At 54.4% G+C, this 13,223-nt stretch overlaps 1 protein-coding gene across 3 annotated transcripts; it reads right to left on the bottom strand.

The window, feature by feature from the left end:
* Positions 1-3,139: 3,139 nt before the first annotated feature.
* On the bottom strand, positions 3,140-12,880 carry CUNH15orf39 (chromosome unknown C15orf39 homolog). Of its 3 annotated transcripts, none has more exons than XM_031344630.1 (3): positions 12,687-12,880; positions 6,759-9,546; positions 3,140-4,331 (listed from the first exon to the last, which is right to left on the bottom strand). In XM_031344630.1, exons 2-3 carry the CDS (start codon positions 9,493-9,495, stop codon positions 3,964-3,966), a joined length of 3,105 nt encoding a protein of 1,034 aa, XP_031200490.1. In that variant the 5' UTR covers positions 9,496-9,546; positions 12,687-12,880; the 3' UTR covers positions 3,140-3,963. The 3 variants fall into 3 exon arrangements, with proteins under 3 accessions (XP_031200490.1, XP_031200492.1, XP_031200493.1); XM_031344632.1 differs by lacking the exon at positions 12,687-12,880 and adding an exon at positions 12,202-12,323; XM_031344633.1 differs by lacking the exon at positions 12,687-12,880 and having other exon boundaries at positions 4,228-4,331; positions 6,708-9,546.
* Between the last annotated feature and the right edge of the window lie 343 nt (positions 12,881-13,223).

Below are 13,223 nucleotides of genomic sequence, written 5' to 3' on the forward strand. Positions count from 1 at the left end.
TCACTCCCATGTCCGTTGTTGCAAAGCCAGTCCTTGTCTGGGGTTTCGAGTCCCCTCAGCTCCCACCTCTCCAGGAGGTAGACAGTGGTTTCTTTCACATATAGCTAAGCCCAGGCTCCCTGCAGCATGCACAGGAAGGCCAGGACAAAAGGAGTCAGGTCTCATGAACGTTCTGCAGGCTACCCTGCTACCACAAAGTACCTATGTATGGGGACCACACGTAAGATGAGAGACCAATAGCCAGTATGTGTATATAAACAGAGCATGCAGGGCTAGAGGCAGGGTGAGTATCCAGAATGCTCATGTACATTGAGACCTTATTGTGGGTCCATTCAAGATGGAAGTGACTTTATAATGCCTCAGAGAACAGGGAAGAGGGAACTACAGACTACAAGCTTTTATCCTCAGGAAGGGGTCAGAGTCTCAGCCATGACATCAAGGGGCAGGACTGGCCCTGTGGGGCTGAAGGTGGTGGCCTCTGAAAGGGGTTGTGGCCTACTGGGCCTTCAAGTGTATACAAGAGTGAGAAACGGAAGTTGGCTTGAGAAGTTGCTTTCGGCTCCAGATATTATCTTACCTAATTAACACCAGTGGGAAGAGCCACAGGAGAGCAGCTCAGAAGGCGGCTTAGCACCAGTCTAGAGAGGAAGACTGCAAGAAGCAATTCAGCTACTCAGGTTCCATGCTGAGCTGGTCGGGACAGAGAGGTTTTAGACTAAGGCTGGTTCACCAGCTCCAAGATTCCCCAAAGTGCTGGGAGACCCAGTGAGGGAAGGGGACCAGCAGCCAGACCACAAGAGATGGGTTGGGGAAACATGCTTCTAGTCAAGCCATATTGTCCATTCTGCCAGACAGGGCCTTCAACTTGAAGATATTAAGAGCTCCAGGCCAAGACTGGAGTTGGTCACCCGTTGGGGTTAGGAGTGACCCCGTGAGAGGGGAGAGACCACCCACCCACATCATAGAAACTTTGGCCCTGCTAGCCAGCTGAAAACAATTGGCCTTGAGAGAAGGAACCAACGGGGAGCACCTGGACCTGCCTCTTTGTGTCCATTTTCTGGTCAGATTCCTAAGACAGTGGCCTCCCTCCTCCTGGGAGTATGAAGAGGCCCTGTGGAGCCGAATGCATTGCTGCTTCCCTATGCAGATCCAGAAGTGACAGGCACTTTCATCCCTTTGCTGAGGCTTCTTAGAAAGTTTCCATGACCCTGAAGGGGTCTGGCTAGAGGATACCAGACAGGAAATGGCAGCCATTGTGAAAGCCAACCCTTCAGTAACATGCTCCTCTGCCTGGGGCCCTGGGAGTCGCTTCCACAGCACAGCTCACCCCAAGAGCCAGGGCTTGGCTGGAGCATCCTAAGGGCATCGAATCTTTGCCCAAGGATATGTACACAAGGTGCCCCACCTGCCTGCCAACCTCAGCCTAGCCCAGACATCATGGCCAGCCAGAAATGGTTGGCTCTACAGTTCCTCCTGCTGAATAAACAAGGTGTACCTGAAAAGGCTGTGCTGTCAGTGAGTGCCTGGAGTTGGCAGCCAGAGAGGAGGCCCAAAGAACATGTATAACAGCAGCTGGCAAAAAATAAATAAATAAAAGCTAGGGCTTGCTGGCTGGGCGCTCCCAGTAGTCTACTTCAGGTGAGGTGACAGGTGGAGCTTCGAAGCACCCCTCCATTTCCAACAGGGGAATTAAGAGGCCCTCGGGCCATGCTCCAAGCTGCTTTGAGGGGCTGAGAGTTGGTTCAGTTCAACCCTCAGCAAACCAGAAGAGAAGACATATGTAGGCTATCTCCAGCCTCCCCACCTGGACCACAACTAGAGAAGAGCTGTTCCTCCACTCAACCTGCAGATTTTGCTTCTCAGGAAAACTGGCTGTTGAGGCCCTCGGCCTCATCTGGAGTGTTAATGCCAGGTTTTCCCACACTGGAGCCTCAAGGCCCAGCCGACTCCTGGCATTAGTTAGGTGATGTGTGGGGCTAGCCACGCCCCCTGAGGCACCAGGGATGGACTCCAAATCAGGAGCTTGTGAAATGAGTTTAAAGTGAAGGACTTGTAAAATGATGGGAACTCCAGGACTCGTACCATCATCTAACAAGGGAAGGGGGATGAGGAAGTGGGCAGAGGGAGACTGACACCACTCTCCTGGTTGGTCCTGCAATGACAGTGTGATGAAGTACGTGTTCCCACAGATTCCAAGGCCAGGTGCTGGATCTAGATGTGGTTTCTACATGACACCCCACCCCCACCCCAGGTTCAAGTGTTGAAATTTAATCCCCATTGTGAGGTGAGGTGATGGGAATTCAATCCAACTATTGTGCTTGGAAGTGGTGTGTTTGAAGTGATTAAGGTTAAAATTAGGTGAAGCCAGATGATTGCATGCTGACAGCCCTACAAGCTACCCAGATGACACATGCATGAGCTCTCTTGCCATGTGGTACACCGATCTACATCAGGATTCTACCAACAAGAAAGCCATCACCAGATGTGGCTGCTCAACCATGGATGTCTTGAACCACTATCCAAGACTGAGTGCGGTAACACACACCCAACAACTCAATTTTTAGACCCACTGGGGCTACAGGGTGAGACCCCATCTAAAAGCAAAATCAAAATCCATGAACCCAAATACTCAACTTCAGGTGTTACTGATGATAGAAAACAGATTCACACATAATCGAATTTCTTGGGCCTGCACAAAGGCAATGGCAGCTGCCACATTAAATCCAGGCTCAAGGCCAGGCTAATCTCTGTGGCTAGTGTAGCTGGGTACAGGCTCTATCTACATACAGCCCCTATGAGCTCTGACGGACTGGTTCCAGCACAGGAAGCAGGCCATGTTCAGGACAAGAGGTATGGTAGGGAATGTTGAGGGTGAGCCTATAGTGAAGCTGATGGGACACAAAGGGAGGGGTGACAGTTCCAGATCCTAATGGATGCATCCTCAGTCCTAGGAGACAGGCACACAGATATGCTGACACATAAGCCACCAGTCTCTTAAGATTCGGTCTTTCCTGGGGTGGAGTGGTGTACTAGAAGCCTTTAGGACATCCTGCACAGGAGCAGAGAGGACACCCAGCTGGTGAAGGGTGATACACAATATTAATCTATGATCCCCTCAAATACAAACCTAGGTCCCAGCTCCAAAAACAACCCAAATGCTTTAATAGCTGTCCCCCAGGGTGCAGTCTAATCAAAACCCTTAAATAAGACAGGAACTTTCAGCCACCAGCTGAATACAGCCCACTTGCAGGGAGGAGACCCTAAAAGCCTTGGGGAATACCAAGTCCGGAACTTCTCCCAGCACTGAGCTCACACAGCCTGTCGGGTCCAGCCCCTGCAGCTGCTTGGCTCTAGAAGCATACATTACACAACCCTACAGGGTGTGAGATGCAGCCCAGGTAGCTTACAGGTATGAATCCAGAACAGTCTTAGGCTCTTCAGGCCAGCCCTGGGCCAGGTCCCTGCACCAGCAGCGGCCTGGGGGAAGAAGCGCGTAAGTCATACACATGGTCCCAAGATGTATGAAATCTTGACAAGAAAGTTCTGCCAACCTCAGTCTTGTTATTCCTTAGCCTGACTGAGGTCACAGGCCAATGCAGGGCATGAAGCAAACCAAAGCATGGTAGCTGTATTACAGACATCATCCCCACAACAACCCTTGTGAGGTAGGCTGTGTTGTCTTATTCTACAAATGGGGAACAAGGGCTCATGAGAGGTGAAGTGTTTGCCCAGGACACAGCAGTCAGGATTCAAGGCCAGGTGGGGTTGGCTCCAATGCCCACAGGTTTTCTCAAGGGAAGGAATCTCTTCTAACAAAGATCCTCAAGTTAAAAGTTCAGGAAGTCTCTGCCCAGTTAGGTGGGCCCAGCCTCATATCCATTCCAGCCCTGGGCAGCTAGATGTCAGGACAGGTACACAGTGGTCCCCAGATGGTTGGCTGTCCCAACAGTACTAGTAACAATGCTACAGATGATGGGTCTGGCTGCCCAAGAACTGGGGGTGAGGCGAAGGCCGATCTGCTCCGGAGGCCTTGTGGCCCCAAGTAGGCAGTGCCACACCGTTGAGCCAGGCGGTTTCTAACAGGTTTCGGAAGCGGGCCCTCAGGGTGGGACCTGGTGGGCTGGTGCTGGCACCAGAGCTAGGTGACGGATTACATGACCCTTCCCCAGTGGTTGTCTCTGCTTTCTCAGGGCCAGGTGTTGGTGGCTTTCTCCCTGGCTTCTTGACCTTGGGGGCTGGCAACTTCCCAGCCAAGGCTTGGCTTTCTGGCTCATCTCTGGTCACCGTGGGTTCTGATGGGGATAAAATTCTGGCCTCAGTGTCAAAGTCACCTACAAAAGGAAAGCACGGTCAGTCTGCAAAAGCCAAACTGCAAGGTCCCATCTCCTAGTCTCAAAGTCACCTACAACAGTGGTCCTGCATGCATGCCTGGCAGTGTCACAGCATCACAGATGGCCCACCTGATCAGACCAGTGGGAGCTTGCTAAAGAGACACACTTCTACCCAAGGGACACAGCTCAGAAGAGACTGCTTGGAAGTAAGGAAAGGAGGCTTGCAGGTTGGGAAACACCAGCTGGCTCATCTCACCATACAGCTGAGAGAAGGCTCTGCCACACTAAAGAACCATTATCTTTCTGCCACAAAATCCCCAGGGCAGGAGCCAGGAATCAAGCTGCTGTGAAACCAGTGCAGACAGAAGTCAGGAAATCACAGGAATCCAGACTGGAGCAAACCTGACACGTGACCCCTGGAAGTCGTTTGCTCCTTAAAAGTGGTCATAGAGCTATAGGCTGAGAACCACTTCTCTAGGGGCCCCATAGCTCAGGGAGGGATGGGGAGCAAGGGTCTTCAACCTAATCAGTGGGAGGCTGACTGTCAGGATCAATCAGACTTCCAAAAGCAAGCAAAACCAGGAAAGGGGACCTGACCCTCTATCCTTACACACAGCAGGACTCAGGAATGTGGGCCAGCTAGGGGCCTGTTTCATGGCAGTACTCTGCCTCAGGCCTCCTCCACCCTGACCACAGCAGAGTTCTCAACTAGTTAAGGAAGTAGAACACATTGCTCAGAAAACTGGCCAGGCAAGGGGGTGACAGCAAGAGAGACTCCAGAAAGGGCCAAAATCCAAAAGTCAGTTTCCTGACACAAAAAAGACTATACCACCCTCACTGTGTCATGGCCTAAGAAGTCTGAGTGTCCCCACCATACAACACTGCAACATGTGAGTGTCCTCTAGAACACATATTAAAAAAAAAAGAAAGAAAGAAAGAAAGAAAGAAAGAGAAAGAAAAAAGCCAGCTGCAAAGCTGAGCATATATCCATAGTCAGGTACTAGGGAGGCAGGGTCACTCATGGGGATAGTCTGAGTTATATGATAAGATATTTTCAAAAAGTACAATTGAAGAACCAGGACAATGCATCATTGTGGAGGAAAGAGAACCACGAACAGTTCTCCGATTCAGGGCATCATGGGTATGCACACAAGGCTAGGAGACCAGAGAAAACATACATTCAAAGGTAAATGTTTGTGTGGGAAGGAGCATGAGGCCCCGCCAGATCCCGGGCACAGGAAGTGAACAAGGACGCTTCACCAGGACTGGAGAGACTGCAGTTCTGAAGTAAGAGCAAGCGGAGCTGAGCCTCTGGAAAGGGATGAGTACAGTAGAGGCCCAGGCCAAGAGGCAGCACACAGTGGGTTACTTAGGGTTAGTGCTCAGATGGAAGACACTGAAACTCCCAGCTAGAAAACATAGCCTGGCCCAGAAGCAGCATATACAAGACACAGAAGGTATAAATGGAGAAAGCAGCTATGGCGGTTTGACTAGGAATGGCCCACATAGATGCATGTGTCTGTATGCTTGCCCCATAGGAAGGGACACTATTAGAAGATGTGGCCTTGTTGGAGTAGGTGCAGCATTGAAGCAAGTGTGTCACTGTGGGATCAGGCTTTAAGGTCCCCTATGCTTGGGCAGTGGTGGCACATGCCTTTAATCCCAGCACTTGGGAGGCAGAGGCAGGTGGATTTCTGAGTTCGAAGCCAGCCTGGTCTACAGAGTGAGTTCCAGGACAGCCAGGGCTACACAGAGAAACCCTGTCTCAAAAAAAAAAAAAAAAAAAAAATCCAAAAATATAAAAAGGTCTCCTATGCTCAAGCTATACCCAGTGACCTGCAGATAAGATGTAGAACTCTCAGCTCCAGCACCGTGTCTGCCTGCACACTGCCATGCTTCCTGCCACAATGATAATGGACTAAACCTCTGGAACTGAAGCCAGCCCCAATTAAAAGTTTCCCTTTATAAGAGTTGCCTTGGTCTTGGTCTTCCCTTCACAGCAATGGAACCCTAAGACAGAGGCCATCCAGGTGTGGGGCCAAGAATTATTTGCATGCAAGCAGATCTCACTGGTACCTAGAGAGTCAAAAGGGGGAAGGAAGCTGGGCGTGGTGGCACACGCCTTTAATCCCAGCACTTGGGAGGCAGAGGCAGGCGGATTTCTGAGTTCGAGGCCAGCTGGGTCTACAGAGTGAGTTCCAGGACAGCCAGGACTACACAGAGAAACCCTGTCTCGAAAAACCAAAAAAAAAAAGGGGGGGGGGGTGGAGGGGAGAGGGAAACCTGAGAGTCCTGGAATCCCACCCAGTGCTCCATCCTAAGTTTCTGGAATCACTCAGCCCCTCTGCCCATCGTCCATACAAGCAATACACACACCTGCCCCACGTTCACACAGCTTCAGTGGCTACAGGGCTGCCCTATGCTCACCCAGCTGGCGGCGGACACAGTCATGCCACTGTAGGCCCAGCAGGTCAGGGTAGATGTCAGGCAGCTGACGCAGTGCCAGCAGCTTCAGCATGCGCGAAGTGCAGCCGTGTAGGGCACGTTCACGCAGCGCACGCTCCTCTGACAGAGTGGTGGGCCGCAGTTCCACGCGGTGGTCCTGGAGCACGTGATCTACAGAGGTCGGTGGCAGCTTTGGAAAGAGTCGCTCCTTCACCAGGTGGATGGGCACAAAGATGGCACCAGCCCGTACTACATGAGGGAAGGGGCACCGCTGTGTGCACACGAACTTCTGCAGCTGGGACAGCAGCTTGCCTAGTAGCCCCTGAACACCCTGGCAGTCCTGCCACGCAGCCTTGCCCCATGGCCCAGTTGTCTCAAGCCACTCCCTTAGTTTCTCTGGTGGAGAATGGGCCACAGAGCCTGAGATGGCATCGCAGAGGGATGTGTGCAGCCCTGTAAAGTGCTGTTCTGGGGAGTCCGCTAGGGCTGCAGTGGGAACTTGAGCAGAGGCTGGAGCAGGGACTGAAGCTGGAGCAGGAGCAGGAACAGGAGCAGAGGCTGGGACTGGGGAGGCCACTATGGCTGGTGGGCTAGGCAGGGCCAGGTTGAAGCATGCCACTGGCAAAGGCTGAGTGAGAATCTGCAGTCCCACAGGCACTGATGGGGGGTTGGCTGCAGGCTGTGCAGGGGCAGGGACAGGGACAGGGGCAGGGACAGGGGCAGGGGCAGGGGCAGGGGCAGGGGCAGGAGCCGGGTTAGGGGGAGATGAGACAATAGCTGCAGGTAAGGGCGCAGGACGGAGTATCTTGAATTTTCGGAACATGAAGGCCACAGAGCTATGGAAATTGGTCCTTGGTGTGGCTTCTGCAGTTACTTCGGGTATTTCTGTGACCATCTTTTTTAGGCCAGGCAGACCCGACACTGTGTTTTCTGTACCTGGCCCATCCACAGCTTCAGTAGGCTTTTCATGCACCTTAGGACTAGGGACCTTGACAGGAACACCCTCTGCCATCGATTTCTTCACACTCAAGTCCAGAGCCACCTCCTCACGAAGAGAGCAGTGAGACCCGGAGGCCCCATCCTGAACAGGCAGGTTCCCCTTGCAATCTTTGTCTTGGCTCTTACTGGTGGCTGGAGCGGAGTCCTGCTCAGCTGTGGGCTCCGGTGTCTGTACTTCCAGGTAGTCACGGTAGGGGGCCAGACTAAAAACATTGTCAATCACAGGCATTGGTGGAGAGCTGGGAGGCCTAGCATCCTTCTGTGGAAGAGACTGGCGCTCCTTGGCACAGGGGTGCAGTGCTGGTGAGGTGCGGGGAACTGGACTGTCTCGGATAACAATAGGTACCCCAGGACGCTCACTGGGCCTGGGCTGGAGTTGCTCTTTCCTGCAGCTGGGCAGCCACATCTTCTCTTGAGCTTCTGGTGTTGGCTTCTGTGCAGGTCTCACGGGCTCAGAGCATGGTTGGCTGGCTGGCAAAGGCTGGCATGTTCGCTGGAAGGCACCGGGCTGTGGCACAGGCTGCACACTGTTCTGGGAATGGGAAGGTGGTGTTCCCCCAAGCCCTGGGGATGCCCCATACAGAGAGAGGTCATCCCTGGCATAAGGAAAACCCAGAGTCTGGGGGACAAAGTCCAGTGGGCACCTTGGAGCAAGAGGGGGCTCCAGCTTGAGTCCTGGTGAGGGTGCTGGGATGGGTGCGGAGGAATAAGAATAACTGTCTATCCCAAGAGGGGGCATGTAGGGCGTCTGGGGTGCCTGTTGCCTCAGGTAGGGGCTGCCCAGCCCCCCGGCTTGGTATGCAGCCCCCTTGGGGGCTCCTAGAGGCGGCAGTGGGAGCAAAGAGCCGTAGTTTCCCTGCTTTTCTGGGTGACGACAAGATGGAGGGCAAGGCAAGGCCTGTGGAGGTGGAGGCAGTGGATAGTGGGCTGGCACTGCATCCTGGCAAGGTGCTCCTAGGGGCTGGGCAAGCTGGGTCCAAGGACTCGAGGGCCCCTCAGACAATGCTTGCTTGGGATCCCCAGAATAAGGACCGGTGTACTTGGAAGCCAGGTAACCTGCACTTTGGATAGTTCGATACTTCTCCAAGAATGCCTGGCATGGGGAAAAAGTCAGGGAAGAGTCCTTGCCAGGTCCCCCAGATGGTAGCCCACGCAAGAATGTCCCATCCAGGGGCTGGCCCTTGCCAGGAGCTGTAGCTAGAGGACAGGGTGGGTCAGCAGAAGGCATCAGGGGCCCCGTCACCAGGGTCCAGTCACCATCCAATGGTCTCTTTGTTCCCCCATCTCCAAGGCAAGTGGAGAGTCCGTAACACAAAGGGCTGCGGTAGACAGGCTTGGGTGCGGCCAGAGGCGGGCCTGGATACGCATGAGCCTGGGCACCGAAGGGCAGCAGTTCACTGGAGTCTTGTATCTTTTCAGAGCCTTCTGTCGGAGGACGGTAGAGCAGGCAGTTTGTCAGCAGGTTGTCACCCCGGAGTGGGGATCCTGCCACACCAGTGGGGTACAAGGATGGATATGGGGTCCAGGATGCCAACCGCTCAGATCCTGCCTTGGAAGTGCCCCCTATGGGGCAGGAGAAGTATGCACCTTTGTAATTGCAGGAGTCCTGGTTGCCAGCAGAAAGGGGCAGGCCATGCCCTGGCCCCGAGTCTGGCTCCAAGCGAGGCAGCTTGCCATACATCATAGGCCCCAGAGGCCCCAGAGGCCGCTTCTCTGCCATTACTGTGAAGGTGTCAAGCTCTTCTGAACCCCTGCTCCTTGACTTGCTGACCTGGGAGAGAGGAGAGACAAAGATAGTTAAACACAGGCCACTCTGACTTACTGCCACCCAAGATTCTGGCTCTTAGTAACACTCAGCTCAGACTAAGCACAGAGGCCACACTTGCACAGGTTTCTGGCCATACTTTTGTTTCTGGTTGTAGGTTTGTTGTTGTTGTAGTAGTAATACAAGGCTGGCCTCAAAAACTCACAAAAGATCCACCTGCCACAGCTTCCGGGAGTGCTTGGGTTAAAGGCATCCACCACCACCACCACCTGGCTCTAGTTGTAGTTTTTAAGGTATAGAGATCTGCTGAACAGGCCAGACGGTGATGGCTTTAATCCCAGCACTTGGGAGGCAGAGGCAGGTGGATTTCTGAGTTCGAGACCAGCCTGGTCTACAGACTGAGTTCCAAAACAGCCAGGGCTACAACAGAGAAACCCTGTTTCGAAAAACCAAAAAAAAAAAAAAAAAAAAATCTGCTGAACAAATATGCGTGCTGTGGCCTTACAAACAAGTCTGCACTCCTTAGAATTCTGGGCAGTGCTGGAGTGTCAGTTGCCTGGCTTCATGCACTGCCTCCCAGGAAAATCACCATCCCAAAGTCACCGATGAAAGGGATAGCACAAGAAGGGCTGCCCTTCTCTGCTGGTTCCTACTCCAAGATGCCACAGGTTTCAAAAAAACAAACAAAAAAACCTGACAAGACATGAATCCCAGCACTGCCTACTAATTCTAGTTTCTTCTAACACTTTATTGACCTGCTTGTCTTACCAAAACCCAAAACCCCAAAGCCAGGTCCCCAGAACCAAACTAGTCTTGAATGGATAGGACAATCCCTCTTAAGAGGGAGGTGTCTGGGTAACCCAAGCAGGGTCAAAGATGACCAGCAGATGGCGCTGAGGTGCCAACAAGAAGGTCCTTGGCTCAGGGAAGGAGTGTCTGTGTTAATCTCCAGGCCTTGTGCACATGATAAATGGTGTGTGTGTGTGTGTGTGTGTGTGTGTGTGTGTGTGTGTGTGTGTGTGTGTGTGCGTATGTGTGTGTGTACACGTGTGCATTCCTGGGGAGGTGGAAGGCAAGAGTCCTAGCTGGCAACTACTTCCACACTGCTTTAGTGATGGGCAGACTAAGTGCTGGGAGAAACACACATATACAGCATTCTTTCCTTGGTGCCTTTCCCATTTTGTTCTTTCTCACTTTTCCTTAATAAGTCTAGGTTCCTATGAGTAGGTCACAGGTCAAGTGCCACGCACTTCTGTCACCAGCAAGCAGGGACCAGCTTTCTCCTCCTTTCTGAACAGTGGCCAAGGACCATAGGGGCTCAGTTAGACCAGCAAGGGGACAACAATAAAGAGTGGTAGCATGGCTTAGGGAAGGCCCCATCCTGCACTGATCGATGCTCGTATGTTTGGTTTTGCTTTATTTTATTTTCTCACCGGGTCTCGCTATTTATCTGTATCTGGCCTGGAACCCACAATGCAGACCAAAATGGCCTTGGACAGAGATCTACCCGCTTGTGTGCACCACAAGGCTCTTATGGCTCAGAGGGTACCAAGCCCACTCCATCCTTGGGGAGGTCTGGGTTAATTAAGGGCTGGCTTAGGTCTCACCTCCACCAATGCCTCTTGGGACTGAGACCGACTCTAACCACCTCTCTCAAGAGTCCTTCTCTCTAGGGCTCAGCCCAACCCGTGCCCTTTGGCCCTGGAGACTTCCTGAGAACCAGCCACCTGGGACCCTCAGGAGTCTTTGTAGGAGGAGTGAGGACTCCAAAAAGCCAGCCCAAGACTATGAAAGGTGCTGAGGTAACGTAATGCCTGCCAGTAGGTTGGAAAACTCCCTCAGTGGAGGCCACCCCCACTGAGAGAGTAGCCAAAAAGAAGGTGCCTTGTTTCCGGATACCCAAGTAGCCTCAGGCGCTAGGATTAGGTAGGGCCACAGATGATCCTTCCGTGAAGATGTCGAGTTCTACTAGTTCCTTGATGAGTTCTAACCTCAGCCAGAACCCAGGGCAGGGTCAAACGCCTACACTTCTGCTTTTTTCCACGAGGGAGACAGACAACTCCGTGGGTCCATTTCCACGTCACATTCCTGGGGCCTCAAGAAGAGCGCGATCCCAGCAAGGTTGAGGCCGGCATCAGTATTCTCTCAGCTCTGACACCAGTCTTTTATAAAACTTTGCCAGCTGAGGATCTGAGCTCAACAGACACTCAACGTGGAGCAGCCCACATTTCCTAGTTTAAGAGAAAGGATCTCTGGATGCTCCAAACACAAACTTCCCTCTCCCGGCCCCGCCCATGACCCTCGTGCCAGTGGCTCACAGCCAGCCGGCTTCAGTAGGGAACTGGCGCCCCACCGCCACACCAGGCTTCCGGGTGTCCCCAAGCCTCTCTCTCCGCGCCTCTGTAACGCACGTGCACCCCAGCGGGCTGATACACAGACTGCCGCCACGCATGCAAAGCTGTTCCTGCACGTACATGCATGGCCCGAATTTGCACACATGCCCCCCCACCCTCCAACTGTGCTCTTCCTTAGCACGGGCACACGTGTGAAAAGCCAAGAGATTCGCGCTGGGAACCCCACGGATCGACGCCCGCAGACTGCACTGCGATCCAGGAGGCTGGGGGGGAGGGGGGCGTCCAGCCGCAAAGTCCGGGCAGCCACCTCCTTCGGGGCGATCCCGCCAGCCTGGGCTGCGGCCAGCAGAGAGTGAGTCAAGCTGTGGCTAGGAAACCGCAGGCGGTCCTGTTCCAACAGGGTTCGTCCACAGCCCCGCGGCACCTCAGCGCCCGCCGTCACCAAATCCCAACCCCCACCGCCACCTCGAATCGGCGCCCGGCAATCCGCGTGAGCCTGGCCCCGCGAGAGGCCCGAGGGATCCGCCTGACTCCTTACGCCCAGGCACTGCTGGGGATCCGGGGCTCTACCAGGCCCAGGGAGCATCCAAGTCCAGGCAAAGTCTAGGCACCGGTTCGACTGGGCCCCGCGGTCTGACCGCCCGAAGCCTTAGCACCTGGGCCCGGTCCCCGCGCTCCGTCCTGGGGCCGGCCGGTAGGGGCGCCCTGGGGCAAGGCCACCCGCCCCTTGCCCACGCGCCGCCCGCAAACTCGGCCCAAGTTTCCGCGCCCGCCGGGCAGGCGAGCCCCTACCTTCAGAGCACCGGGCTTGTAGCAGCCGCCACCCGGAGCAGCCGCGGCATCCTCCAGCGCCGCCTGGGCTGCGGGTCCCTGTCCGGCCGGCCTTGCGCGGGAAGTAGCAGCAGGCAACTCGCCCAGAGCAACGTTCCGCGCTGCCGTTCGCGCTGCCGCCGGGCGCCGTTTGTGGTCCCGGGCGGGGCGGGCCAGGGGCGGAGCGGGGGCGGGGCGGGCCGTTGGGTGGGGGCAGAACCCGGCTGTGCCTCTGGGAGCCTGCGCTCCCCTGGGCCCTCCCGTGCCGAAGGCCTGAGTGGAACCAACTTTCCCGCGACCCGGCCTCTGGCTTTGTGCACCGCCTTTCGCTCGCCCTCCGCGCTCGTCAAACGTCTGCCCCGAGGGCGATCGTAAGCCCTTCAGTCATTCCGTTAGCTCGTCCATTCCTTGCTACTTTCTAGCCATGTGACCTTGGACCTGCCACTTAACCTCTATGAGCTTCAGTTTCCTCATTTGTAAAAGTGATATTCTGCCTCGTAGAAATAGGGCCATCGGGCT

The sequence above is a fragment of the Mastomys coucha genome, unplaced genomic scaffold (genome assembly GCF_008632895.1).
Source record: "Mastomys coucha isolate ucsf_1 unplaced genomic scaffold, UCSF_Mcou_1 pScaffold23, whole genome shotgun sequence".
NCBI lineage: Eukaryota > Metazoa > Chordata > Mammalia > Rodentia > Muridae > Mastomys > Mastomys coucha.

Coding starts and splice junctions, on each gene's coding strand:
- CUNH15orf39 (XM_031344630.1), bottom strand. CDS start 9,495: ATGGCAGAGAAGCGGCCTCTGGGGCCTCTGGGGCCTATGATGTATGGC. Junction 4,332..6,758: donor CTGTGTCCGCCGCCAGCTGG/GTGAGCATAGGG, acceptor TTCCTTTTGTAG/GTGACTTTGACACTGAGGCC.